The sequence below is a fragment of the Hemibagrus wyckioides genome, linkage group LG27 (genome assembly GCF_019097595.1).
Source record: "Hemibagrus wyckioides isolate EC202008001 linkage group LG27, SWU_Hwy_1.0, whole genome shotgun sequence".
NCBI lineage: Eukaryota > Metazoa > Chordata > Actinopteri > Siluriformes > Bagridae > Hemibagrus > Hemibagrus wyckioides.
The window spans coordinates 18,114,111-18,141,851 of NC_080736.1; the positions used below are offsets into that span (position 1 = coordinate 18,114,111).

At 44.0% G+C, this 27,741-nt stretch overlaps 1 protein-coding gene across 1 annotated transcript in view; it reads right to left on the bottom strand.

The window, feature by feature from the left end:
* Positions 1 to 2,247: 2,247 nt before the first annotated feature.
* Positions 2,248 to 27,741, bottom strand: part of bcor (BCL6 corepressor) — an 81,981-nt gene continuing 56,487 nt past the window's right edge. Inside the window, exon 14 of the mRNA XM_058381670.1 lies at positions 2,248 to 2,638. Within this exon, the coding sequence (XP_058237653.1) occupies positions 2,629 to 2,638 (10 nt within the window). The 3' untranslated portion in view covers positions 2,248 to 2,628. The remainder of the gene's footprint in view (positions 2,639 to 27,741) is intronic.

Consider the following 27,741-nt stretch of genomic DNA (forward strand, 5'->3'; position numbering starts at 1 on the left):
TGCCTGAGGTTACAGGCTTGTCTGGCATGTCTGACAGGCTAAACAGTGCTAGCAGATGACAGCACACACTCATCTCACACACACACACACACACACACGTAAACAGCCTCCTTTTTTTTTTAGGCCTCTCACTCGTTCTCTCTGGTGCATTTTGAGGTCAGCCACGCTGCAGCATTAGGGAGGATGCATTACAGGCCGTGGGAACACACACACACACACACACACACAGACACACCATTTTTAAAAGCAAAAAGGCATGGATCGTCACAAAGTTGTGTGTAAAGAAATACACTGTCTAAACACACACACACACACAGAGAGCCCATGCTGCTGCGTTTATATTGATTATTTTTTCTTGGCTAAGAACCCTAACTGTGAGAGAGAGAGAGAGAGAGAGAGAGAGAGAGAGAGAGAGTGCAAGAGAGAAAGGTGTTGCAAGCCGTGCCGATTTGAAAAGAGAGTGTGTGTGTGTGTGTGTGTGAGAGAGAGAGAGAGAGAGAGAGAGCTTGTGGGATTGTGAGTGTGAGCTTGGTAGTCTCTGAAATCTGAAACCTTCACTGCCGGGCCCCTAAGCCTCCTGTCTTCTCTATTTTACAAACACACACACACACACACACACACACACCCTTGGGGAACACCTGCGTCGGCTGTGGCTCTGAAGAGCCTTGTACGCTTTTAGAGAGAAAAGGTTCAAATTGCTGTTAGAAGCTGTGTGTGTGTGTGTGTGTGTGTGTGTGTGGTTATTTTGGAAAACAGGGTATGACTGAAAAATGCAAGTGTGTGTGTATGTGTGGACAGCTGACTGGTGACATTCCTCTCCAGTACTCTTTACTCCCTCCATCTCTCTGCCCTTCTCCATGCTGACAAATAGATAAACAGGCAGAGAGAGAGAGAGAGAGAGAGAGAGAGAAGAAAAGAAAAGAAAGGGAGAATAAATGAAAAAGAGAGAGACAGACATACAGACAAGAGTGACAGAGTGATAATGTGTGTGTGTACTCGTGAGTGAAAGAGAAAGACAGAGAGACAGACAGACAGAGAGATAGAGAGACAGACAGAGAGACAGAGAGATAGAGAGACAGACAGAGACAGGTTAAGAGAGACAGACAGGTAGGAATTTGTTGGGGTGAGATTATGGAGAGACAGCCAGAGAGAAAGAGAGACAAACAGAGAGAGACAAAGAGACAGAGAGAAAGACAAAGAGACAGACAAAAAGAGAGACAGACAGAGAGAAAGAGTGAGACAGAAAGAGACAGACAAGTAGGAATTTATTGTGGTGAGATTGCAGAGAGACAGACAGAGCAAAAGAGAGACTAAGAGAGAGGCAGAGAGAGAACTAGACAAAGAGACGGACAGATGGACAGAAAGAGAGATAGACAGACAGACAGATAGGAATTTGTTGAGGTGAGATTACATACAGACAGAGAGAGAGAGAGAGAGAGAGAGAGAGAGAGGGATAGAGGGAGAGAGACAGACAGGGAGAGAGACAAAGAGACAGAGAGAGACAGAGTGACAGACAGAGACAGACAGGTAGGAATTTTTTTGGGGTGAGATTACAGGCTGCAGCGGCTGTACAATCAGATTACCTTGAAGGAGTGCAGAGAGGACGAGAGACACTCAGAGAGAGAGAGAGAGTCAGAGAACGGAGAAGGACTGAAAGACAGAAATAGAGAGAGAGAGAGAGAGAGAGAGAGAGAGAGAGAGATTTTCTTTTTAATCCGCATCATTTGTTCCTCACTGTCGCATTACCCTGCGCTCACACATGCAGCTATTTTTGCACTTTACGTCGCCCAAATCTTTATACATCGGTTGTTAGCCGCCGCTCCTGACACGGGCGTACTGCTGGTTGCCATGGCAGCACCTGGCTAGTCGTCACATGATCTTGTGATCTGTGGTTTTATGCAGATCAACTGTGCCATATGTTTATTTGGCAATAAGCCACTTTTAATCCTTATACGGTAAAAATAGCCGATATTGGCTAGCAGTTAAATTCCGTTCGTTCAGGCTTGTTGATCTAAACCTGAACACTGACTGATTTACAGGGAAACTGTTCACAGGAACATTTACAAAGCTTTTTTGTGGGTGTGGCTAAATCGAAGTCAGGTATGTGGTCGAGGTACTGACGTTTACATTCGCATAAAATCAGTTTACAGAGAGGTTTGTTTTAATTGGAAAACATTTACAAGTAATTAACAAGCTGGTCACACACACACACACACACACACACACAAAATCATTAATATTGTTTTTAAATTGTAGGCATCTGTAAAGTGTGAGTGTATTGTGAGTGGGCGTGGTTTATCTCACCTCCTCAGTCCCATTCCCTGAAACCAAACCATTCCACTTGTCATGTTTTTATAGTAGCTTCATGATACGGTAATAAAACAGAAGATGTGATAAACCTAAAGTTCTAAACATTTCCTTTTTTATTAAAACACCAGCAAATCTGTAGGAAAAGCGAGAACCGACGTTCGAGGGAATCAGACTCACTCCAGGGTCACTAAAAGCGATAAATTGGAATGATCTCATTTTCCCGGAAGGTTATTTGACAGGAAGTGTCCCGAGTCCCACGATCCTCCTCCTCTTCCTCTTCCTCACGTCTCCTGTTCATCACTCTCACTGTTCACTCCATCACAGAAACCTGAAACATCAAATGATCAAAAGATCACATTGTGAATGTGTTCCGAGGGGCGGGATACGAGCAGCGTTGTTTATGAACACAGGCCACACCCACCCGAGTACGAGCAACCTTCTCAAACAAAGGCCACGCCCACCTTCTGACAGACTTCTCTCTTTCTCATGACAGGAGCATGAGGATGAAGTGACCTGACAAGGATAATCAGACTGTGTGTGTGTGTGTGTGTGTGTGTGTGTGTATACCATCTACTGTGCATACATAGAGGTGTGTGATATTTTTCCTGTAAAGCTACACAAAATATCATTTTAAAAAAGTGAATAAAATATAACAATTTTTTTAAATTAATTTTATTAATATTAATAAAATGAAGTAAGTAAATAAATAAATAAATAAATAAATAAATAAATAAATAAATACATGTAAAAAAAATGGAAATGCAAAAAAAAAAACACTCCATTACATTACATTAAAATGTAATTAAATAAATGAAAAACATGAATGAATTTTCATTTTTGTTTGTTATTGATTTGGTTTAGCAAATAAATTTGAATTAAAATCTGAATTAATCTACAGTCTTTTCTTTCTTTTTCCTTATGTGTGTCCTGGTCTAACCGTCTTCAGCACCAAGTGTGGACAAAATCCCAGGAATATTCCAACACTAACATTTTCCAGAGGAACATTCCCAGGAAAGGGGAGAAAATATTTATTTTGAGGCTGACTGACCAAAATTCTTAACAGTTACATCATGTAGTGTCCAGTGTCAACCAGATGAGGATGAGGTTCCTCTCAAGGTTTTTTCCTCATATCATCTCAGGGAGTTTTCCCTCACCACCGTCACCTCAGGCTTCTAATTAGGGATAAATGTTAGGGATCTATGTTTCTATACTTCTGTGAAGCTGCTTTGAGACAATGTCCAGTATTACAAGTGCTATACAAATAAATTGAACTGATTGACGTTTGAGAATGTAAATTGGCAAAAAAAAACATGAACAGGAGAAACATTTGGATGTTCAGAGGGAAATTAAATGAAATGATGTTTAACGATGCATGTTTAATGTGGCAGATAGAAGAACTCTGCTTTCTAAAGTGGAACTAGTTAGTAAGTAAGAATCAGTGATGAGTAAACTGTGAGGGAGGGAACAGGGGAAATCCGAGCGTGAGGAAAAAAAGAAAGAAAGAACCTCAGAAAGAAAAGACTACACATTTGGATGACCAGCTGCCTCCCTGGTGTAGCTAAAGACTGCTAGTTAACCTGATGATCTACACCATGTTGCCAAAAGTTTCAGGACATCTGCCTTTCCATGCACATGAATGTAATATGGAGTTGTCCCGCCCTTTACAGCTATAACAGCTTCAACTCTTCTGTGAAGGCTTTCCACAAGGTTTAGGAGTGTGTTTATGGGAATTTTTGACCGTTCCTCTAGAAGCACATTTGTGAGGTCAGGCACTGATGTTGGACGAGAAGGCCTGGCTCACAGTCTCCACTCTAATTCATCCCAAAGGTGTTCTATGGGGTTGAGGTCAGGACTCTGTGCAGGCCAGTCAAGTTCCTCCACACCAAACTCACTCATCCATGTCTTTATGGACCTTGCTTTGGTCATTGGTGTGCAGTCATGTTGGAACAGGAAGGGGTCATCCCCAAAGTTGGGAGCATGAAATTGTCCAAAATGTCTTGGTATGAAGCTGAAGCATTAAGAGTTCCTTTCACTGGAACTAAGGGGCCGAGCCCAACCCCTGAAAAACAACACCTGAACTCAATGGTTTGGAGGGGTGTCCCAAAACTTTTAGCAACATAGTGTATCTACAGTGACCTAGTTAAGTACAGTGTCTATTATTGTGACTGTTGTCTCAGAAAAAAATCACGTGGTGTTTGTAAAAGTCAGCGAGATTCTGGTGAGTGTCTCGGCTATGAGTGGAGATGATCCGTCCTCACAGTCACATAAAAACTTCAGCTCTGTTCAAGTCGGGAAAGAAGGTCAGTTCGTTTTCTTTAAAAAAAAAAAAAAAGCCATGAAAGCAGCGTGCTCAGGATCTGCTCGTCTGTTTAAAAGAAACAAACGCTAAACATGAGATCACGTGTAAAAAAGACGGCATGAAGTCAGAACGCTGGGTTCTGGGGAAAACATAGAACCAAGAAATAGAACCAACCTGATAGTCCCAAGAATTCAGATCTATCAAAAAAAAAAACATACAATGACAACAATCACACAAACTACAATAACATCATAGTGTGTGTGTGTGTGTGTGTGTGTGTGTGTGTGTGTGTGTGTGGTGCTTCCCCGAGATCTCAGCACCCCGTGTGGGGTAATTGCTGGGCGGCTGACACCTGCACGCCGAAGGGCTTTTTCCCCTGCAGAGTCTCTCCACCCACTCAAACACACACACACACACACACACACACATACACCCTGCAAAACATGCATACACAGTGACGTCCACAGCCTCCAACTGCTTTGTTTGCCACGCCATTACAACAGCAAGACACACAGGAAAAACACCTAACCTACCATTAATACACACACACAGAGAGAGAGAGAGAGAGAGAGAGAGAGAGAGAGAGAGAGGGAGAGAGAGAGAGAGAGAGAGAGCACAAGGGAGGAGGGAAACGAGACAAGTGTGTGTGCTGTGACCTTTCTTCCAAATGTCAGCAGCGTGAGTCGCGATTAATGGTGTGTGTGTGTGTGTGTGTGCGTGCATGTGCGACCGCATACGTGTGTGTGTGCAAGAAAAAGAGAGAGAGAGAGAGAGAGAGAGAGAGACAGAGAGACAGAGCGTACTCGCTTCACCCGGTCACGCTTTCTCCAAAACCCCCAAAGAGGAAAATAAATGCGAGGAGTTTTCAGAGAACTCCCCTGATTTACGCAAAGAGATGGACTGACTGCAGAAGGACGGAAAAAAATGAGGGAGGAAATGAGACGAGGGAGGGGGGGAGGGGGGATTTAATCACAAGGTCAGTCCACGTCCTGGGTGACGGCAGAGCGGGCTAATGGAGAGAGAGAGAGAGAGAAAGAAAGAGAGAGAGAGAGAGGGAGAGAGAGAACAGTAAGGTCATCAGCTGTAAGCTGGACGAGTGCAGGTTAAAAAGAGGTGAGGCCAGGAAAGGAGGGAGGGAGGGAGGGAGGGAGGGAGCGAGAGAGAGAGAGAGAGAGAGAGAGAGAGAGAGAGAGAGAAAGAGAGTGTGGGAAAGGGATGTCAAGGACATTTAATGTTCCCAGTGAGCTCGGAGGGAGACGGAATGATAGATAGAAGGAGAGACACAAAGATAGAGAGAGGGAATATAAAAGATGGAGAGACAGAACAACAGACCAGGGAGAGACAGAAATAAAGAATAGCTAGGAGATAACAATAAAGAAGAAGAGACAGAAAGAGAGCATGACAGAGAGAATGACAGACAGGAGGACAGAGAGAATGACAGACAGGAGGACAGAGAGAATGACAGACAGAAGGACAGAGAGAATGACAGATGGAAAGACACAGAAAATGACAGTCATTCTCTCTGTCCATCGATCTGTTAATCATTCTATCTGTCTGTCTTTTTCTCTGTCCATCCATCTGTTCATCATTCTCTCCCTCTGTCTGTCCATCTTTCTCTCTGTCTGTCCATCTGTTCGTCATTCTTTCTGTCTATCTTTCTCCCTATATGTTCATCTGTTTATCATTCACTCTGTCTGTCCATCTGTTCATCATTCTTTCTGTCCAACTTTCTCTCTATGAGTCATTCTCTGTCCTTCCACCAGTCTGTCTTTCTCTCTGTCCATCATTCTCTCTATCCATCCATCATTCCTCCATCTGCCGGTCAATCTCTCTGTCCGTCATTTTTCCTCTATTCATCATTCTCCCTATCTTTTCATGTCAGTCATTCTTCCTCTCTCCTTACATCTGTCATTCTTCCATTTGTCCATCGATCAGTCAGTCAGTCTTCCTCTGTCCTTCCCTCTGTCAGTAATTTTTCCTCTCTCTCTTCTGTCATTCTTCCCCTCTTCTTCTGTTAGTCATTCTTCTATCTGTCAATCATTCATCCTCCCTCCTTCCAGCTGTCAGTCATTCTTCCATCTGTCAGTTATTCTTCCATCACTCCTTTGATCTGTCAGTCATTCTTCCATTTATCCTTTGATCTGTCAGTCATTCTTCCATCTCTCAGTCATTCTCCCATCTGTCAATCATTCATCCTCTTTCCTTCCATCTATCACTCTTTCTTCCTCTCTCCTTCAGTCTGTCAGTCATTCTTTTCTTCCATCTATCTCTGTTTTTTGCCTGTGACTCTGTCTGTCCATCTCTATTGTAGTCATTCTTCCATTAGTCAGTCATTCTTCCTCTCTCCTTTCATCTGTCAGTCATTCTTCCTCTCTTCTTCCACCTGTCAGTCCTTCTTCCTCTCTCCTTACATCCGTCAGTCATGCTTCCATCTTTCAGTCATTCTTGCCTCTCTCAATCATTCTTCCATCTGTCAGTCATTCTCCCTCTCTTCTTCCACCTGTCAGGTATTCTTCCATCTGTCAATTATTCTTCCTCTCTCCTTCCATCTGTCAGTCATTCTTCCTCTCTTCTTCCACCTGTCAGGTATTCTTCCATCTGTCAATTATTCTTCCTCTCTCCTTCCATCTGTCAGTCATTCTTCCTCTCTTCTTCCACCTGTCAGGTATTCTTCCATCTGTCAATTATTCTTCCTCTCTCCTTCCATCTTTCAGTCATTCTTCCTCTCTTCTTCCACCTGTCAGGTATTCTTCCATCTGTCAATTATTCTTCCTCTCTCCTTCCATCTTTCAGTCATTCTTCCTCTCTTCTTCCATCTGTCAGTCATTCTCCTTTCTCCTATCAGTCATTTTCCATCTCTTCTTCCATCAGTCATTCTTCCATCTGTCAATCATACTTCCTCTCTCCTTCTATCTGTCAGTCATTCTTCCTCTCTTCTTCTATGTCAGTCATTCTTCCTCTTTCCTTACATCTATCAGTCATTCTTTCATCTCTCTTTCCATCAGTCATTCTTTCATCTGTCAGTTATTCTTCCCTCTGTCAGTCATTCTTCCATCTCTCTTTCCATCAGTCATTTCTTTATCTATCAGTCATTCTCCCTCTCTTCTTCTATCTGTCAGTTATTCTTCTCCTCTCCTTACATCTGTAAATCATTCTTCAATCTGTCAGTCATTCTTCCTCTCTCCTTCCATCTGTCAGTAATTTTTCCTCTCTCTCGTTCCATCTGTCAATCATTCTTCCTCTTTTCTTCCATCTGTCATTCTTCCCCTCTTCTTCCATGTCAGTCATTCTTCTCTCTCGCCTCCAATCAGTCATTCTTCCATCTGTTAGTCATTCTTAATCTCTTCTTTGATCTCAGTCATTCTTCCTTACTCCTTCCATCTGTCAGTCGTTCTTCCTCTCATCTTCAAAATATCAGTCATTCTTCCATCTTTCATTCTTCCACTCACTCCTTTCATCTGTCAGTCATTCTTCCTCTCTCCTTCTATCTGTCTTTTTTCCATCTCTTAGTCATTCCATCTGTCAGTCATTCTTTCATCTGTCAGTCATTCTTAATCTCTTCTTCTGTCTGTAAGTCATTCTTCCATCTATCAGACATTCTTCCTCACTCCTTCCATGTCAGTCATTCTTCCTCTCATCTTCCAACTGTCAGTCATTTTTCCATCTGTCCGTTATTTTACATCTCTCCTTCCATCAGTCATTCTTCCATCAGTCACTTGTTTTCCCTCTCTCCTTCCAGTCCATTCAGTCCTTCTGTCTGTAAGTCCTTCCCTTGTCAGTCATTCTTTCTGGTCTTTTGCCTGTGATTCTGTCTGTCCTTCCATCTGTCAGTTATTCTTCCATCTGTCAGTCTCTCCTTTCATCTGTCAGTCATTCTTCCTGTATTCTTCCATCTCTTAGTCATTCTCTCTTCTTCCATCTGTCAGTCATTTTTTCATCTGTCAGTCATTCTTCCTTTCTCCTTCCATCTGTCAGTCATTCTTCTATTTGTCAGTCATTCTTCTATCTTTCCATCTCTGTCATTCTTCCTTTCTCCTTTTATCTGTCAGTCATTCTTCCAATCTCCTTTCATCTGTCAGTCATTCTTCCTTTCTCCTTTTATCTGTCAGTCATTCTTCCACTCTCCTTACATCTGTCAGTCATTCTTCCATTTGTCAGTCATTCTTCTATCTCTCCATCTCTCAATCATTCTTCCATCTGTCAGTCATTTTTTCTGCATTCTTCCATCTGTCAGTCATTGTTCCATCTGTCAGTCATTCTCTCTTCTTCCATCTGTCAGTCATTTTTCATCTGTCAGTCATTCTCTATTCTTCCATCTGTCAGTAATTTTTTCATCTGTCAGTCATTCTTCCTCTCTCATTCTATCTGTCAGTCATTCTTCCATCTGTCAGTCATTCTTCCATGCTCCTTTCATCTGTCAGTCATTCTTCCTTTCTCCTTTCATCTGTCAGTCATTCGTCCTCTCTCCTTCCATCTGTCAGTTATTCTTCCATCTGTCAGTCAATCTTCCCTCACTGTCATTCTTTCACCTCAATTATTCTTCCACTCTCCTTCCATCCGTCATTCATTCTTTCTCTCTCCTTACATCTCAGTCATTCTTAATCTCTTTTTCCATCTGTCAGTCGTTCTTCCTCTCATCTTCCAAATATCAGTCATTCTTCCATTCGTTAGTCATTCTCTCTGTCTGTCTTTCTCTCTTTCTGTCCATCATTCTCTCCCTCTGTCTTTCTCTCTGTCTGTCCATCTCTTTGTCCATCTTTCTCTCTGTCTGTCCATCTGTTCGTCATTCTTTCTGTCCATCATTCTCTCTATCCGTCCATCATTCCTCCATCTGCCAGTCAATCTCTCTGTCTGTCATTTTTCCTCTATCCATCATTCTCCGTCTTTCCATGTCAGTCATTCTTCCTCTCTCCTTCCATCTGTCATTCTTCCATTTGTCAGTCATTCTTCTATCTTTACATATGTCATTGTTCCTTTCTCCTTTCTTCTGTCAGTCATTCTTCCACTCTTCTTTCATCTGTCAGTCATTCTTCCAATCTCCTTTCATCTGTCAGTCATTCTTCCTTTCTCCGTTTATCTCTCAATCATTCTTCCATCTGTCAGTCATTTTTCCTGCATTCTTCCACCTGTCAGTCATTCTCTCTTCTTTCATCTGTCAGTCATTGTTTCATCTGTCAGTCATTGTTCCATCTGTCAGTCATTCTCTCTTCTTCCATCTGTCAGTCATTTTTCATCTGTCAGTCATTCTTCCTTTCTTTCATCTGTCAATCATTCTTCCTCTCTTCTTGCATTTGTCAGTCATTCTTCCACTCTCCTTCCATCTGTCAGTCATTCTTCCTCTCTCCTTCCATCTGCCAGTTATTCTCACTCTATCCTTCCATCTATCTCTGTTCTTTTGCCCGTGATTCTGTCTGTCCATCCGTCAGTCATTATTCCATCTGTCCTTCCGTGTGTCAGTTATTCTTCCATCTGTCAGTCATTCTTCCATTTGTCCTTCCATCTGTCGTTCTTCCTCTCTCCTTCCATCTGTCAATCATTCTTCCTGTATTCTTCCATCTGTCAGTCATTCTTTCTCTCTTCTTCCATCTCAGTCATTTTTTCATCTGTCAGTCATTCTTCCTTTCTCCTTCCATCTGCCAGTCATTCGTCTATTTCTCCTTCCATCTGTCAGTCATTCTTCCTCTCTTCTTCCATGTTAGTTATCTTCCATCTCTCCTTCCTTCAGTCATTCTTCCCTCTCTCAGTCATTCTACCATCTGTCAGTCATTCTTCCTCTCTTCTTCCAACTGTCAGTCATTCTTCCTATTTCCTTCCATCTGTCAGTCATTCTTCTGTCAGTTATTTTACATCTCTCCTTTCATCATTCTTCCATCTCTGTCATTCTTCCTCTCCTCTTCCATCTCAGTTGTTCTTCCATTTCTCCTTTCATTTGTCAGTCATTCTTCCATGTGTCCTTCAATCTATCAGTCATTCTTCCATCTGTCATTCTTCCTCTCTCTTTCCATCTGCCAGTCATTCTTCCATCTGTCAGTTATTCTTCCTCTCTCCTTCCATCTGTCAGTCATTCTTACTCTCTTCTTCCGTCAGTCATTCTTCCTCTCTCCTTACATCCGTCAGTCATTCTTCCATCTGTCAGTCATTCTTTTATCTCTCAGTCATTCTTCCATATGTTAGTTATTCTTAATCTTTTCTTCCATCTGTCAGTCATTCTTCTTCTCTCCGTCCATCAGTCATTCTTCCATCTGTCAGTCATTCTTCTTCTCTCCGTCCATCAGTCATTCTTCCATCTGTCAGTCATTCTTCCATCTCTCCTTCCTTCTGTCAGTCATTCTTCCAACTGTCAGTCATTCTTCCTCTCTCCTTCCATCTGTCACTCATTCTTCCATCTGTCAGTCATTCTTTTATCTCTCAGTCATTCTTCCATATGTTAGTTATTCTTAATCTTTTCTTCCATCTGCCAGTCATTCTTCCATCTGTCAGTTATTCTTCCTCTCTTCTTCCATTTGTCAGTCATTCTTCTTCTCTCCTTACATCTGTCAGTCATTTTTCCGTCTGTCAATCATTCTTCCGTCACTCATTCTTACTCTCTTCTTCCATCTGTCACTCATTCTTCCATCTGACAGTTATTCTTCCTCTCTCCTTCCATCTGTCAGTCATTTTTCCTCTCTTAATCCATCTCTCTGTCCTTCCATCTGTCTTTCTCTCTTTCCTCCATCTGCTCATCATTCTCTCTGTTCATAATTCTCTCTGTCCATCATTCTTTCTGTGCGTCTATCTGTTCATCATTCTTTCTGTCCGCCATTCTCTCTGCCTATCCATCTGTTCGCCATTCTCTCTGTCGTCCATCTGTTTGTCATTCTCTCTGTCCATCTATCTGTTTGTCATTCTCTCTCTCCGCCATTCTCTCTGTCCGTCCATCTGTTCATCATTCTCTCTGTCTGTCTTTTTCTCTGTCCATCCATCTCTCTGTCCATCTATTTGTTCATCATTCCCTCTGTCTGTCCATCTTGCTCTCTGTCTGTCTCTCTCTGTGCGCCATTCTCTTTGTGCATCATTCTCTCTGTCCATCCATCTATCTGTCCCTCTTCCTCTCTATCCATCCATCTGTTCGTCATTCTCTCTGCCTGTCCATCTGTCCGTCTTTCTCTCTGTCTGTCTCTCACTGTCCGTCATTCTCTCTGTCTGTCTTTTTCTCTTTCCATCCATCTCTCTGTCCGTCCATCTGTCCGTCTTTCTCTCTGTCTGTGTTTCTCTCTGTGCGCCATTCTCTCTGCCCATCATTCTCTCTGTCCATCTTTCTGTCTGTCCGTCCATCTGTCTGCGTTTCTCTCTGCCTGTCAGTCTCTCTGCCCCTCCACCTGTCTGTCTTTCTCTCTCTCAAGAAGCTTTACTGTCATTTCAACCACATGTATCTGACGAAGTACGTAATGAAATGTTAAAATGTTTCTCCAGGACCCTGGTGCTACATAGACAACAAACAACATATAGATACAATTCTCTCTGTCAGTCATTCTCTCTGTCCGTCATTCTCTCTGTCTGTCCACCTGTCTGTCGTTCTCTCTGTCCATCATTCTCACTGTCTGTCCATGTATCCCTCCTTCTCTCTGCCTGTCTGTGTAAATCTCTAAAAGAGAAAGGCTTAGATTTTCATTCTGAACACTGAAGCTGCCCTCAGAGAGACGCTGCATATCTGATCTGTTTCCTCGAGTATTCTCAGCCACGCCATGACCCCCACATTACACTGCAGGAACATGATACTGACTTGGAGCACCACATGTGTGTGTGTGTGTGTGTGTTCACCTTGTTTTCATTTATCACGCGTCAACAAGCTGCCACCAGATGTCACGTTTACATCCACCTTCAATTTAATCATCATCCAGATCTTCGGAATCTTTACTGTGAATTTCCTGTAGGGTGACACTCACTATTCCAAACATTCCAAGTTATTGCACGGGTTTACAAATGCAGGAGGAATTTAGCTACGTAGCTAAACATTTCTCAGGAAAAGAACCTGAGAAGAATTATATATATTAGATTTTCTAGCTAGCTAGTAGCTAGAAAATCTTCTATTATATAATATATATAATTGTTTATATATATATATATATATATATATATATATATATATATATATATATATATATAATATAACATATAATGTTTTATATATATATATAATCAATAATATATATAATCAATAATATGTAGTATTGTTCCTATTGCTGTCATCAGTTAGTTGTAGCTAGCTAGCTAACGGCATGAACATTCTGCTCATCTGAGAACGTGATCCTCCAGCTTTTCCAGCGAGTATCGAACGCAATTCCAGTAGTCGGAAAATAAATGTTTACGAAATATTTGGAAGGAAACATGGTTAATGATGCTGAGGAGCAAAAAAAAGTATGCTTTTACCGGATGAAGATGGGAGACATCGGAGATAAGGGTTCAGCGAGACGGGCATTAATGTTTAATGTCATAAAACTGCAGCCAGAAAGCAAGAGAGAGAGAGAGAGAGAGAGAGAGAGACAGACAGACAGAGAGAGATAGAGGGGGGGGGTGAGAGACAGAGAGAGAGTGATTACATATGAGAGAGACAGACAGAAAGAGAGACAGGGAGGGAGAGAGGGGGAGAGAGAGAGAGAGAGAGAGAGAGAGAGCACATGGGGAGGGGATGAGAGACAGAGAGAGTGATTACATATGAGAAAGAGACAGACAGAGAGAGTGAGAGAGAGACAGAGAGAGAAAAGAGAGAGAGACAGAGAGAGAGAGCATATGAGAGAGAGAGATAGAGGACAGGGAGCAGTGCTAAACAGTGGCAGAGGACCGAGCTAATGGCTGTTCACCTTGCCTTGTTCTCTCAACGCTCTCTCTCTCTGTCTCTCTCTGTCTCTCTCTCTCAGACACACACATACACACACACGTCTGTCTTTTTAATGTAGCAGTTACCATGGTGGCTGGAGATCACGCCACAGCTGAGGCCGGCTGGCAGGCGAGGTGTGTGTGCGTCTGTGTGTGTGTGTGTGTTTGGGTCCTTGTCAAGTCATACGCACACTCACCAGTCAGTGTCAGCACAGGGTTGGCCCTTGCTTGAAGCTCTACCCTCACACACACACACACACACACACACACACACCTCATTGCACTCCTAATTTGCACATGACGCCTCAACACGCCGGGCCATTACTCATTTGTACAGCTCCGGTTTAAAAATGCCTGAGCCAGCAGCCCTGGACACACACACACACACACACAGACGTGTGTGTACAAGCACACACACGAAACACAAACCAAAAACCACTCGTCAAAGCACAGAGGCATTAAAACCCCACACACCCACAAAACACACACGGACAACATTAGCATAACAAACTGGACTTCCAGATTCGGCCGACTGAAGTGTCGCTGGGTCAACATGGGCGGGGCTTGGGTGAAACATGAGCTGTCAATCACAGCCTGATCACGTGACTCCACCCGCTACTCCTCTTTATTTCCTCTGCTCCGTAGATCGTGTATAAGAGTTACTCACTGCTAAACATCCTGCTAAACTGTACTAATAATAAACAATGGAGTAACTACGCTAATGTTAGCCAGATATGCTAGTTGACTTGTTAGGCTAACATTAGCTAGCTTGATAGAGATCTTCGGGTTTTGATTACAGAACAAAATATCAGATGTTTATAATATCAGGCACCAGTTGTAGTTCGTCCTGTTGGCGTGTCAGGTTGTGGTTGTGGGATCGGTCTGAGGAATCACTTTCTCGCGAAGAACCGAGAGAATTCACTAATCAAACGTCACATTGTTGCCGAAATTATGTGTCTGGGTTAATTATGTAGAAAATAAACCTGTCACTTGCTGGTGTGGAGCTGAGGTTGACCTGCTGCTGTGGAACCTCTGCGTTAGCTCAGTTAATCATGTAGCATTTAGCAGGCTAGGTGAGCTCCTGCTAATGCTAGTAAACGTTGAAGTGTGCAGTTAAAGGCCATTTTCTGTCCTGAGAGCTACATCGAGATGAATAAAAACTTATGGAAACGTGGCGAATCTGCAGAAATGTAGAACCCAATCCACGTTCGGTTCAGAGATGATCTTTCGATTCATGTCCAGATTCCTACAGTAACCTGCGGGGAGGTTAAAAGGTCAAGGTCGAAGGTCAGCGACCCTGAGGGAGCGTGTCTGACACAGGCCATCTTGTTTCAAAGCGGCGAAGCGTAATAAACGTTTCCCGCCTGTCAATCAGCGCAGACGTGCGTGCGCACGAGCACAGGAACAGGCCACGCACCATTAGGCCTGCACACACACGCACACACACACACACACACACAGAGAGAGAGAGAGAGGTCTGCGTCAGATCGGTCCCCGTGTTTATGAACGCATAAATCCTGCTCTCGTGGGGTGGAGGTTGGGAGGATTCGCGAAAGGCGCACGCTCCCTGACGAGCCCTCCTCGCGCGAGAGAGTAATCGAATCGCGCTGTCACGCGGAAAGAATTATTCCCCCCGTATCGCCGAGCAGCCGGTAATTGGATACGATTTAACATTCACCGCTGCTAGACTGGTTACACACACACACACACATTTATTTATTTATATTAACGTGGAGAAAAATCCCGCTGAGGCTTGTATCCCCGCCCACCAACCAACTACCCCCCCCCCCCAACCACACACACACACACACACACACAAACACACAAGGGAGGCTGTGGCAGAGGAATCATCTTTCAGCGCTCGTAAAGCACGCCTCGCCGTGACAAACGGATTAACAGCAGTGTGAGCGTGCGAGCGAGCCTAGGGGTGTGTGTGTGTGTGTAGATTAAACGCACAGCACACACACACACACACACACACAGAAGCACACGCGCTCAGGTTAAAGAACATTTGGCAGCCAATGGAACAGAAGAGTTAAAAGGCGAAAAGAGTGTGTGTGTGTGTGTGTGTGTGTGTGTGAGCGAGTTTGAAAGATGTTTTTTTTTTTTTTAAAAAAAAGGGGGGAAAAAGTGCCTCATAAAGCCCGGCTTTAACGAGACACAGGCTCGTTAAACCTCTGCGATTCACAGGCTGTCCAGTGAAACCTCACCTCCCCAAATGAGCTCCTCTCGCGAGTTACAGAGCTGCTGCCATACGCTAACCTGATCTACCGTTGCGTTACGCGCACAAGAGAGAGAGAGACATTATGACATCACAACACAGTCATGTGGAGTAACTGCTGCCACCTCAGTGCTGATAACGGGAGCATAGTGTTGTGAAGCGTGAGGTGCTTTATTCCTCTTACACCAGCCACATGGGGTACACCTTTCTCTTCTCACTTGCGTTACAGCAGCTACACACAGAGCAGCGTCACATGTTAGCGTCAAAGCGTAAACTCCCGTCTGTTACCGCAGTGACGCTAGAGACTCCTCCCACAAATGTTAAACAGCTGTCACTGTACCGCTCGCTCTAAAAGCCTTACGGTATCGGTGAGCACCGCACCAGCGTTTAAGACTAGCTAGCTCTGTCATTTTTTTTAGCCGGTTACACGGCTGCACCGGGAAATCTGTTCATCCCTCAATCTCGGAGCTGCGACGGGAATTTAGCGGTTTTTCCGACTCGCTGCATTGCACTGGAGTTCACTTCAACTTCTAGATTTCTGTGCCGTCTTTGATTTCCTGCCTTTCTGTAGTGCAAAAGCCTTTTAAGGGGCTCGAAAAAGGAATGTGTGCGAGTGTGTGTGAGAGAGAGAGAGAGAGTGAGAGAGAGAAAGAGAGAGAGAGAGACGCTTGCTGGCGCTGCGGGAGTTTCCAGAGGGATTGGCCCTTTGTGCATTCATGTCAGCCTGTGAATTTATTGCCTCTCCGCCTCCACAGCCTCGACTGCAGCCATCTGGAGTTTCGCCTAATCTGGATCCGCTACAGTTTCGCCGCGGAAGGAGATCGGATCGGTGCCGATTCTCATCCTGAGTCTATATGTTGTGTAAACAGGATCGTGCCGCACTGACGAAACCCATCTCCTTTCAGTTCCATCAAGTTTGACCACCAGGTTAGCAACTGAGTAGCTAATGATAAGAGAAAAGGATCAAACACACACACACACACACACACACACACGATCATATAATCCTATGCTCGAGAATAAAGTTCCAACACTGACGATGCCTTAAAGCATGAAACACCTCCTAAGAACTAATTAGTCCTCCACGCTAATTAGGGGTTGCTATGGCAATGATGTTTCCACCTGAGCAGAGATTTTCTTCAACAAGTCTTACACTGCTTACTGCAGCTACTAGCTAGTAGCTCTGTAGCTAGACACTAACTATTTTTTTTCCAGTCCAGTTACCATAACAACAAACTGGAAGATTTGGAAGGCAAAAATTATTCGTACAACGTTTTTATTTTTGCATGCATGTCGCTTCTTTTTTGCTTGTACTGCAGTTCCTCATTCCTTACCACAAGGGGGCACTTGATTAACCTTTAAAGGTGTTACAGTTACGTTAGCTTTTTCAACTCTATGTAAAAACCCTCTGGTGGTCAGGAGGCCACACCCCAAATCTTAGAGCGAGAAAATCTTCACTCTGAAGGTCTGCGTTTCCATGTAAGCTGATTTCCGCATCACGCTGATGAACGAGCGAGAGTTTTCTTTAGTCGTTAGAGGAGCTTTGTGCATTAGCGCTCAGTCCGGGATGAAATTAGGACACGATTTGGTGCAGGATGATGACAAGTTCAAAAAGCATCGTAAACAGAGGTGCAGGACAGAAATCAACACCATGACAAGAACTGACCATTCTTAGCATCCAAAGCTGAAATGCCCTCAAAACCCTTCTTCATCGACCAGCTCCACCCCCCATCATCAAAAAAAAAAAGGAAAAACACTGATATGCACGGGCCTGGAGGCTTTTTTTGCTCACGCTGCTGAAAAAGCCTCTAATGCAAACATTCTGTACGTGCAGAGAATAGGAAGAGAGAAGAGGTGTGTGTGAGAGAGAGAGAGAGAGAGAGAGAGAGAGAGAGAGAGAGAAGACAGCGAGGAGCCCGACGCTCTGCTCAGGCAAGAGGAAAAGAAGAAATATTGCCCTGGGGGAGCGGCGCAGTGCGAGGCGGGTGAGGAGGAGGGCTCAGATCCAAAATAACGAAATTAGCGAGGCGACGGGAAGCTCCTGAGGGTAATCGTCATCCGGATTCCCAGCACTGTTTCAAAGAGAAGACAGAACAGGCTGAGATAACGCTGTGATATCGAGCGGCCTCCAACTCCAGGTGATAAGACGTCGCCTGAATTCACAAAACCTCCGCCGTGGAGGGAAAGAAAAAAAATTCCTTCCTGAAGGACGTCTGTCTCTTTTTTTTTTTTTTTTTTTGGTCTGGTTTAAATCACAGCGCCGCTAGAGAAAGCAGACGTGGTTGAAAAAAAAAAAATAAAGGGTGGAATCCAAACACTGATTCATGAATGTCTGGTAAATGATTTAGAAAAGCTGCACTTCAGGAGTACTCTGAAGTAAGCGGCGCTGAAGGCATCAGATACCGAGAGCTCGCGTCACGATGATCGGATGTTCCTGGCTCGCTATGAGGTTAGCCTAGCAGTCGGCCAGGTTACAGACTGCTCCGTGTACGTTGTCGTTTGGGTGAAGAAACAATTTGAAAGCCTTCACTGAATCTCTAGCTAGCTCGCTAAAACACTCACATCATTTATCAATTATTCAGTGGAAACACATTTCACTGATTTTCTTTGTGTGTAAATGAATAAAAGCTGAAAATCAGCGAGCTGTGGAGAAAAAAAACTGCTGAGTGAAAGAACTCGTCCTGTAGTAAGTGCAGCTCAGCCACTGCAGAGCCCCGGTTTCAAAAACACAACACTTCCTTATTTATTACTCTAAATAATTTTGACTATTCATCATTACTTAAACTATAAGTTTATTCTATAAATCTTTTCTACCTGTTGCACACCGCTGAATGAAAGCGCTATCCACCCTCTTCCACATACATGACCTCACAGAAGCCTGTGATTGGCCAGTGTCAAGGCGATTAACAGGACAGAGAGAGTTTGCCCCTCCCACCCAGTCACTGATGGGTTTAATGTTTTCCTGTTGGTTACTCGCTGTAGTTTTACAGCTACATCGTTAGTCATCTGCGTTTCTGTTATAGCATCACAACAGACCAGACAGCGCCAGAAAACCGACTCACTCTTTTTATATGTTTGGCTCGAGGGGCAGATGGGATTTTTTTTCCAGCCCTGCTTAGAAAGGATAACGTAGCCTACAGCGCTGAAGTTGTTTACACAACTCTAGCTACATGCTTGTTATATAACGCAGCATGCTGCAAACCAGAGCGCAAGTTCAGCTAGATGCTAAGCTAAGCTCGTTACACCGACTGCTAAACTGAGTGCAGTAATGTCATTACAGCAACCGGATTTGCGTAGGAAAAATAGATTCCCCGGAGGTGCAGATGCAGTCTAGTGAGGTGTATTAGCGTTATCATAGCTCACGTGACGTGACGGAGACGCCTCGTGCACGCTCACATGGCCAGACAAACAATTACGTTTTTAAAAAAAAAAAAAATCAGGACAGTCTTTGTTGAATTTTTTTCAGTGCTTTTTTTGTGTCTACTCTACAAATAGGTCAGAGTTTAAAGGTCAGGGTCGTCTTTAGGGTCATCCTCAGGGTCGTCCCCAGGGTCACCCCGTATTCACGCCCGTGTTTCACGCCATTCCTCTTCACAAACAATCAGATTAGAACGCGCTCGAGCCACCGTGTGTGAATCAGAGGCGCCTGCTCTTCACACTTCACCGCTTTCTGATTTTCCGTTCGTTCGTTCGCTCGCGCTCTCTCTCTCTCTCTCTCGCTCGCTCGCGCACATGAGAGGGCGAAACGAACGAAAGGAGAAGCAGCACTCGCGGCCCGCGCCTCCCTCCATTCCTCTTTCTCTCTCTCTATTTCATTCTTGCGGGCACAGACTCGGTGCCAGAGGTTTCTCACAGCGAGACGCTTGAAAGTGTTTATAGGCGCAGTCTCGAGGCTGCTGCCGCCGCCAACACACACACACACACACACACACACACACACACACAGGCTGCCAGAGAGCGAAGACAAGGTTTGTCTCGGTTCCGGTTATACCACAGACTGAAAAAGACCGTAAATCCGATTGTTTTTAAAAAAAACCCCACACACTCGCGTTCCGACATAAAAACACAACCGAGTGCCAAAAAACCCTACCGGATGTGGACTAACTCAATTTACATATCCGTTATCCTGCTAATAAAAGCTGTGCTGCTAATGTTTCAGGAGTTCTATAATGAAGATCAGGGGGAAGTAGCTAACGCACACTTTAAAAAGAAAAAGTCACCAGATGATGTCACTAAATTGTTTCTAGGTTCACTGCTAGGAGCAACGGTGAGCAGTGATTGGCTGTTGGTAAACAACAGTTTTCCAGTGATTGGCTGTTGGTAAACAATGGTTTCCAGTGATTGGCTGTTGGTAAACAATGGTTTTCCAGTGATTGGCTGTTGGTAAACAACAGTTTTCCAGTGATTGGCTGTTGGTAAACAATGGTTTCCAGTGATTGGCTGTTGGTAAACAACAGTGACCAGTGATTGGTTGTTGGTAAACAACAGTGACCAGTGTTTGGATATTGGTAAACAAAGGTGAGTAGTGATTTGTTGTTGGTAAACAATGGTTTTCCAGTGATTGGTTGTTAATAAACAACTGTAAGCAGTGATTTGTTGTTGGTTAACAATGGTTTTCCAGTGAATGGCTGTTGGTAAACAATGCTGACCAGTGATTGGCTGTTGGTAAGCAATGGTTTTCCAGTGATTGGCTGTTGGTAAGCAATGGTTTTCCAGTGATTGGCTGTTGATAAACAACGGTGACCAGTGATTGGCTGTTGGTAAACAACGGTTTTCAAGTGATTGGTTGTTGATAAACTATGGTTTTCCAGTGATTGGCTGTTGGTAAACAACGGTGGGCAGAGATTGGCTGTTGGTAAACAATGGTTTTTCAGTGATTGGTTGTTGGTAAACAAGAATGACTGGTGATTGGTTGTTAAGAACATGGCTCACAGCAGATAAACTGGGTCAAATTTTACACACTTAAATTAAAAGTGTGAATTGTAAATTGACTAATCATGAGGTATCATGTATAATGTGGTTATGTATAGTTATATGTTTAAACCGTACATATACACATTTCTATACACTTTATCCTGTTATTCTTGAGTGTGAGGAGATGTTTATATTTAGAACTAGTCCATTTGCTCAGTGCAGTTTTGGAGAGGCCAACAATATACAGCAATAGCATCCCTGTGGAGACTCGAAATCTTTCTACCGTAGGGCTTCAGCCGCGAGCACAATTCAACACGGAACTGGAGGCAGACCTGGCAGATTCCAACCAACTATGTGCCAAATAATACGGATTCACATCGCTCACACCACAATACCTTGCATATCTATATACAGCAGCAGAAAAGAAAACCATCAGGAGTCATCTTTACACCATCTCAGCTTTTCTAAGGGCAACAATAAATCGACTTTGGAAATAAAACAACACTATAAAATTGCCCATTAAGAGGAAAGTTGGTTACCAGACACAGTGACTTGGGGCTTTTTTATGTATGTGTGTGCCCCACCAGGGGGGTTCAGGGGGGGTTGAGGGCACAGACAAAACACCTAACATTTATTTATCATGCAGCAGAACCATAGTGAATCTTTATAACTGGAGCTAAAAAGACACACCTGTAATGACAAAAATCATGAAGATGGTGACACTAAGATCATACAAGTTTTAGTTCTCCCTAAGAGATGGTCAGTTCTGGTCAGCAGTGCAGTTTACAGTATGAAAGAAAGAAAGAAAGAAAGAAAGAAAGAAAGAAAGACTGTTGGTTAACTGCGCTGTTAACCAACTCATTAGTAGGTGCATTAAAAATTGTAAACTAGGAATTAACCCTTGATAATGGAGTTCTGAGACTTTAGCACTTACCCTGAGGAGAGAGAAGAGGCATTTGACTTTTCAAATCTTTCTCTTTTTGCTCAATTTTTACATTTTTAAGTTCATTTTGATATTTTCCAGCCGCTGCATTGTTACAAACAAACAACTGTTGCTAGGCGACAAAATTAACATTCGTTAGCAACTTCGAAATCATGTGATCAAAATAGACAGATCCTATTGGCTACAATGTGCGCTAAGCCGATCTGTACAAAATCAGGAACACCTTGGATCCACAGCTTTAACACAAAATAAAGGAACATTTAATGAGGGGGGGGAGTCTCAGGTTAATGTAAATGTGTAATATTAATTTTTGTTATGTTTCTGATATCGCGTTTGAGGGATTAAACAGACTAATTTAAAATATAAGAGAGCTCATCACCGCAGTCAGTAACTGAGCACAGGAATCAGTGAGTCGAATCGCTGGATGCAATACAGTAAAAAGAATTGACTCTTTCGACTCCTTGTTTTTTTTCTTTTCTTAATATAATTCGTCTTCGCCCAAATATGGCTGAAATTATTCCAGAAAATCTTACTTTCTAAGGAACAAGATAGCATTAATAGCATGCGCAGGCAGAAATACACTATATTGCCAAAAGTATTCGCTCACCTGCCTTGACTCGCATATGAACTTAAGTGACATCTCATTCCTAATCCATAGGGTTCAATATGACGTCGGTCCACCCTTTGCAGCTATAACAGCTTCAACTCTTCTGGGAAGGCTGTCCACAAGGTTTAGGAGTGTGTTTATGGGAATTTTTGACCATTCTTCCCGAAGCGCATTTGTGAGGTCACACACTGATGTTGGACGAGAAGGCCTGGCTCTCAGTCTCCACTCTAATTCATCCCAAAGGTGTTCTATCGGGTTGAGGTCAGGACTCTGTGCAGGCCAGTCAAGTTCCTCCACACCAGACTCTGTCATCCATGTCTTTATGGACCATGCTTTGGTCACTGGTGCACAGTCATGTTGGAAGAGGAAGGGGCCAGGTCCAAACTGTTCCCACAAAGTTGGGAGCATGGAATTGTCCAAAATGTCTTGGTATGCTGAAGCATTCAGAGTTCCTTTCACTGGAACTAAGGGGCCAAGCCCAGCTCCTGAAAAACAACCCCACACCATAATCCCCCCTCCACCAAACTTTACACTTGGCACAATGCAGTCAGACAAGTACCGTTCTCCTGGCAACCGCCAAACCCAGACTCGTCCATCAGCTTGCCAGATGGAGAAGCGCGATTCGTCCCTCCAGAGAACGCGTCTCCACTGCTCTAGAGTCCAGTGGCGGCGTGCTTTACACCACTGCATCCGACGCTTTGCATTGCACTTGGTGATGTATGGCTTGGATGCAGCTGCTCGGCCATGGAAACCCATTCCATGAAGCTCTCTGCGCACTGTTCTTGAGCTAATCTGAAGGCCACATGAAGTTTGGAGGTCTGTAGCGATTGACTCTGCAGAAAGTTGGCGACCTCTTCGCACTATGCGCCTCAGCATCCGCTGACCCCGCTCCGTCAGTTTACGTGGCCTACCACTTCGTGGCTGAGTTGCTGTCGTTCCCAAACACTTCCACGTTCTTATAATACAGCTGACAGTTGACTGTGGAATATTTAGGAGCGAGGAAATTTCGCGACTGGATTTGTTGCACAGGTGGCATCCTATCACAGTTCCACGCTGGAATTCACTGAGCTCCTGAGAGCGACCCATTCTTTCACAAATGTTTGTAAAAACAGTCTGCATGCCTAGGTGCTTGATTTTATACACCTGTGGCCATGGAAGTGATTGGAACACCTGATTCTGATTATTTGGATGGGTGAGCGAATACTTTTGGCAATATAGTGTATGTCTATGTTATAATGGTTTGGCAGCAAGTTCGCGCATGCGCAGAACAAACTGTGTTTCCGCTACAGATCAAGTAGCGACACTGCATTAGTTAAATTAAAGGGCAATCAATCAGCTGACACAAGTTCACACTAAGATCATACAAGCCTTGGTTCTCCCTAAGAGATGGTCAGTTCTGGTCAGTAGTGCAGTTTACAGCATCACAACAAAGCACAGTCAAGCTGCACTAGTGCGCCATTTTATTTACAGCGGCGGCCACGAGCAGATAGCGACAAAGTCAGTCACGTGACTCACCCTTTCGCAAGCCTTGACCTTCTTTCTTTTCAGCAAGTGGTGTCATTTAAATCCGTTACAGCAGAAAGAAAGAAAGAAAGAAAGAAAGAAAGAAAGAAAGAAAGAAAGAAAGAAAGAAAGAAAGAAAACATCAAAAATCATAAACTGCAACAAAGTCAGTCACGTGACTCACCCTTTCGCAGGCCTTGACTTTCTTTTCAGCAAATGGTGTCACTTAAATCCACCAAAGAAAGAAAGAAAGAAAGAAAGAAAGAAAGAAAGAAAGAAAGAAAGAAAGAAAAACATCAATAAATCATAAACTTAACTTAACTTACTCAGCCGCTGCATTGTTACAAACAAACCTGTTGTTAGGTGACGAAATTAACGTTCATTAGCGACTCTGAAAGCACGTGATCAAAATAGACAGATCCTATTGGCTACAATGTGCGCTAATCCGCTCTGTACAAAATCAGGAACACCTTGGATCCACAGCTTTAACACAAAATAAAGGAACATTTAATGAGGGGGGGAGTCTCAGGTGTAATATTTATATTTGTTATGTTTCTGCTGTTTCTACTAATTTAAATATAGGAATTCAGTAATTGAGCACAGGAATCAGTGAGTCGAATCGCTGGATGCGATTTAGTACAAAGAATCAACTCTTTTGACAGATAAGATCAGCTTTGCTATGACGCGGTATCACTTCGACTGCACATGCGCGGAAATGCGTCAACTTCTAGCCTGAAGTATGACGGAACAATTTATGGCAGATTCAGGTGTTTATAATACCGTTGTTATAATACTACGAATGATATAATGTTATAACGTGTTGTTGGCAGCAATTTCGCGCATGCGCAGTGCAAATCGTGTTTCCGGTACGGATCGAGTAGTGACACTGCATTAGCATGTTTCGATTACGCTTTAGCATTGCTGCTACCATATTTGTATTATCCCATACCTCAGGCTCGCTGTGAAGAAGTTTGTTGTTGCCGACTGATGACGTAAGCAGAACGTACTTCTTCCAGCACAGGTCTATCGTCAGAGGATCTTCATCGTTCAATCTGATGTGGAGATCACGTTATCACATATCCGTCGAGTTTTTTTGTAAAGTGTGGCGAATAATGATCAGTTAGTAAATTATTATTTTTGCGTATATGTAGAGTAATGCCGTAATTTGTGAAGGTGAACCAAAAGGTGCTTGTTGGTGAATGCGGTGTATTCTAACAAGAATTAGAAAATCTTAAACAGTAATATGGCAGCTAGTGTAATCTTGGGAAGCGATGGCGGTGTTTTATTTTGACACATGAGTTAACACAGTAGGTCTAGTGTGCGGTTTGGGACGAAGCTGACTAACAATTCCAACTCGCTCCCAGTGGCTGAGCTCAACAAAGCCTTCAGCTCTGTAGGGGTATTTTCTTATCCATGAAATTAAACGGCAATTAATCAGCTGGGTGAATAAGTCGGTGTGTGTGTGTGTGTGTGTGTGTGTGTATCTTGGGGGATGGGGGTGTTTCTGTAAATTATACCAACCGATCCATAACGATCTGCAGGTGGAATGTAAAGAGAGAGAGAGAGAAAGACTGAGAGGAGTGCGTAGGTCTGTGTGTGTGTGTGTGTGTGTGTGCGTGTGTGATCATCCTGATTGATAACGGCTGCTGGAGGCGCCGCTGCGTGCAAAGAGCTTCCTGCAACCTGAACCTCAAGCGCTCTCTCTTTTATCTCTCTCTCTCTCGCTTTTATATCTCTCCTTCTTCTCTCTCTCTCTCTCTCTCTCTCTCTCTGGCTCAGTGCCAGAGCCCTTGTTCCAGCTCGCAGCCACACAAGCCTTAAAGCTTTGGCTACCGCCGTGTGTGTGTGTGTGAGAGAGAGAGAGAGTGTGTGTGTGTCTGTGTGTGTGTGTGAGAGAGAGAGAGAGAGAGTGTGTGTGTGTGTGTGTGCCAGACTCTGATTGCACCAACAGATGGCTGGATCGGTGTTACCTACTGGAGAGCAAAACTCCTACGAGCCGTGACTCGTGCGTGTGTGTGTGTACTTCCCCTTCCCCGTCAACACGCTGTTAGAGCGGCACTCTCTCACCCGCAACAAATCCCACCTGATCCTGCCTGCCCCGCCCAGTCCTACCGCTAATACCCCTGTGTGTGTGTGTGTGTGTCTCATGACGTGTTTGTGACAGGTGAAGCCCACGGGGACGGAAGCCTCGTGTGAGGCAAAGGCAACAACATCTGGATCTACTCAGTCACTCTCTCTCAGAATCACACACACACACACATCTTACCCATTTCCCTCTAATCCTCGAGCCGCTCATTTTCCACCCCCCTCCCCCACCAACTACCGCCCCTCCATCGACGCGCACTTAAAACAGTCCCGGCATCGCCGAGCTCGCGCGCTGTGCTATTACAACACGCCGCCGTGGTCCCGCGAGACCCCCTGCGCGCTCTCTGATTTCCTTCACGCCGCAGAATATAATACCGTCCTTTCAGCCTCGCGCTCCCCCGCCACCCCTCCCTCTCTCCCTCCTCCTCCTCCGCTGCCGATCTGGCTCGCTGGTTCGCAGCACCGCGTGACGCCGAGAGCGCGCGCGGGCCTCTGAAGGGCCTCCGCAGAATTAATGAGTTTAGAAGCGTTTAGCCCGATCCGCGCGAGAGCCTTCTAACTCCCGTGCCCCGAAACACGGAAACGCTCACGTGCGAACTAGACTCCTTAATAAGGTCCAATCACTCTGGCTGTTTTTTATTATTATTATTATTTTTAAATTTCGCAAGAGGAATTGTATTAAATCCATTGATCACCTGGGGGAAATTTGCATCTTCGACTAGCAGCTGCCTTTGATCGCGATGTGCTCTTAAAACATCCAAACTGGAGGAAATGTTCATTTTCTGCAAATACGAGTTAGGAGTTAGGATTATTCAGCGTTCAGGGCTGTGATTTCAACAACAAAGCCACATTTGAATGGGATTTTCTCCCGTTTATGCAAATTAGCTCCATACAATAAACTTGGATCAGACATGTAGCACGTGCGGTCCGACGTTCCTTCAGTTCCCCACTCACTTCTTACCTGCGATTAAAACCACGTCTTATCCTGTCACATGATCTATGATCTTACACTCACTATAGAGGCATTAAGACAGAAAAAAAACATCAAGAACACCTAGCTAGTAGCCGACGGTTAGCTTGTTTGCTAACCTGTCAACAAAGCTAGTGCGCATCCTGCTACAGGAGGTAAAGATTTTTCACACTGAGTGCGTTTGTGTTTAGAGATAGATAAAAAAAAATAGAAAAAAAAGATGGACAGGTAAGGCCACGCCCACAGGAGACAAGTAAGACAACAGACTTTTGGTTGCTATAGTGATCGCTGAACATTTTCCCGGCACAGAAAAATAGGAAATGAGAGAATCTTTTGGATGTTCAGTGTTCTCTGTAGGTCACACAAACGCGCGCGCGCGCGCACACACACACAAATCTAACTCCTGGCAGCTGTAGTAAATTGAACCCCCTCCTCTACCCCCCACACCACACCACCACAGACACCACCCCCCCTCCCTCTGTAAACGCTCCGGTATCGCACAGCTCCGCTCGCGGGCGAGGCAGACAGATGTGCAGCTGCTCGTGCTCCATCTCTCCTCTCTCGGTCTCGCTCGCGCTCTCCACCGGTCGAGTGTCCTCAATGTCACGGCTAATAGATAAAGAGCGGATTAGCCATCGGGACACGGAATCTGCGCGTGGTGGGAGGGAGGGGGTGTGGGGGGTGTAATTACCGAGCCTAATGTAATTGAATTGTTTTTTAATTAGAAGCCGACGCGTTTCTCCCCTATAGACTGCTTAAAGATGGAGTCCGGTGGATCAGCACAGGCCTGTTCCCTTATCTGTTCGGCCAGACGCCTTTCTTTCTTTTTTTACAATTCATAAATAAAATTACACCCGTCCATGTTTTCTTTTTTTTTTTTTATCTCGACACAAAGTGCAAAACAGAACTTATTATCAGCTTCATATAATCTTGTTTTTAATAGGCAATATAAATCATACAAAACTACAATTATCTTATAGCAGTAATAATTGCATGGCTAATTAATGTTCTAACTTTTTTTCCAGCCCTACAT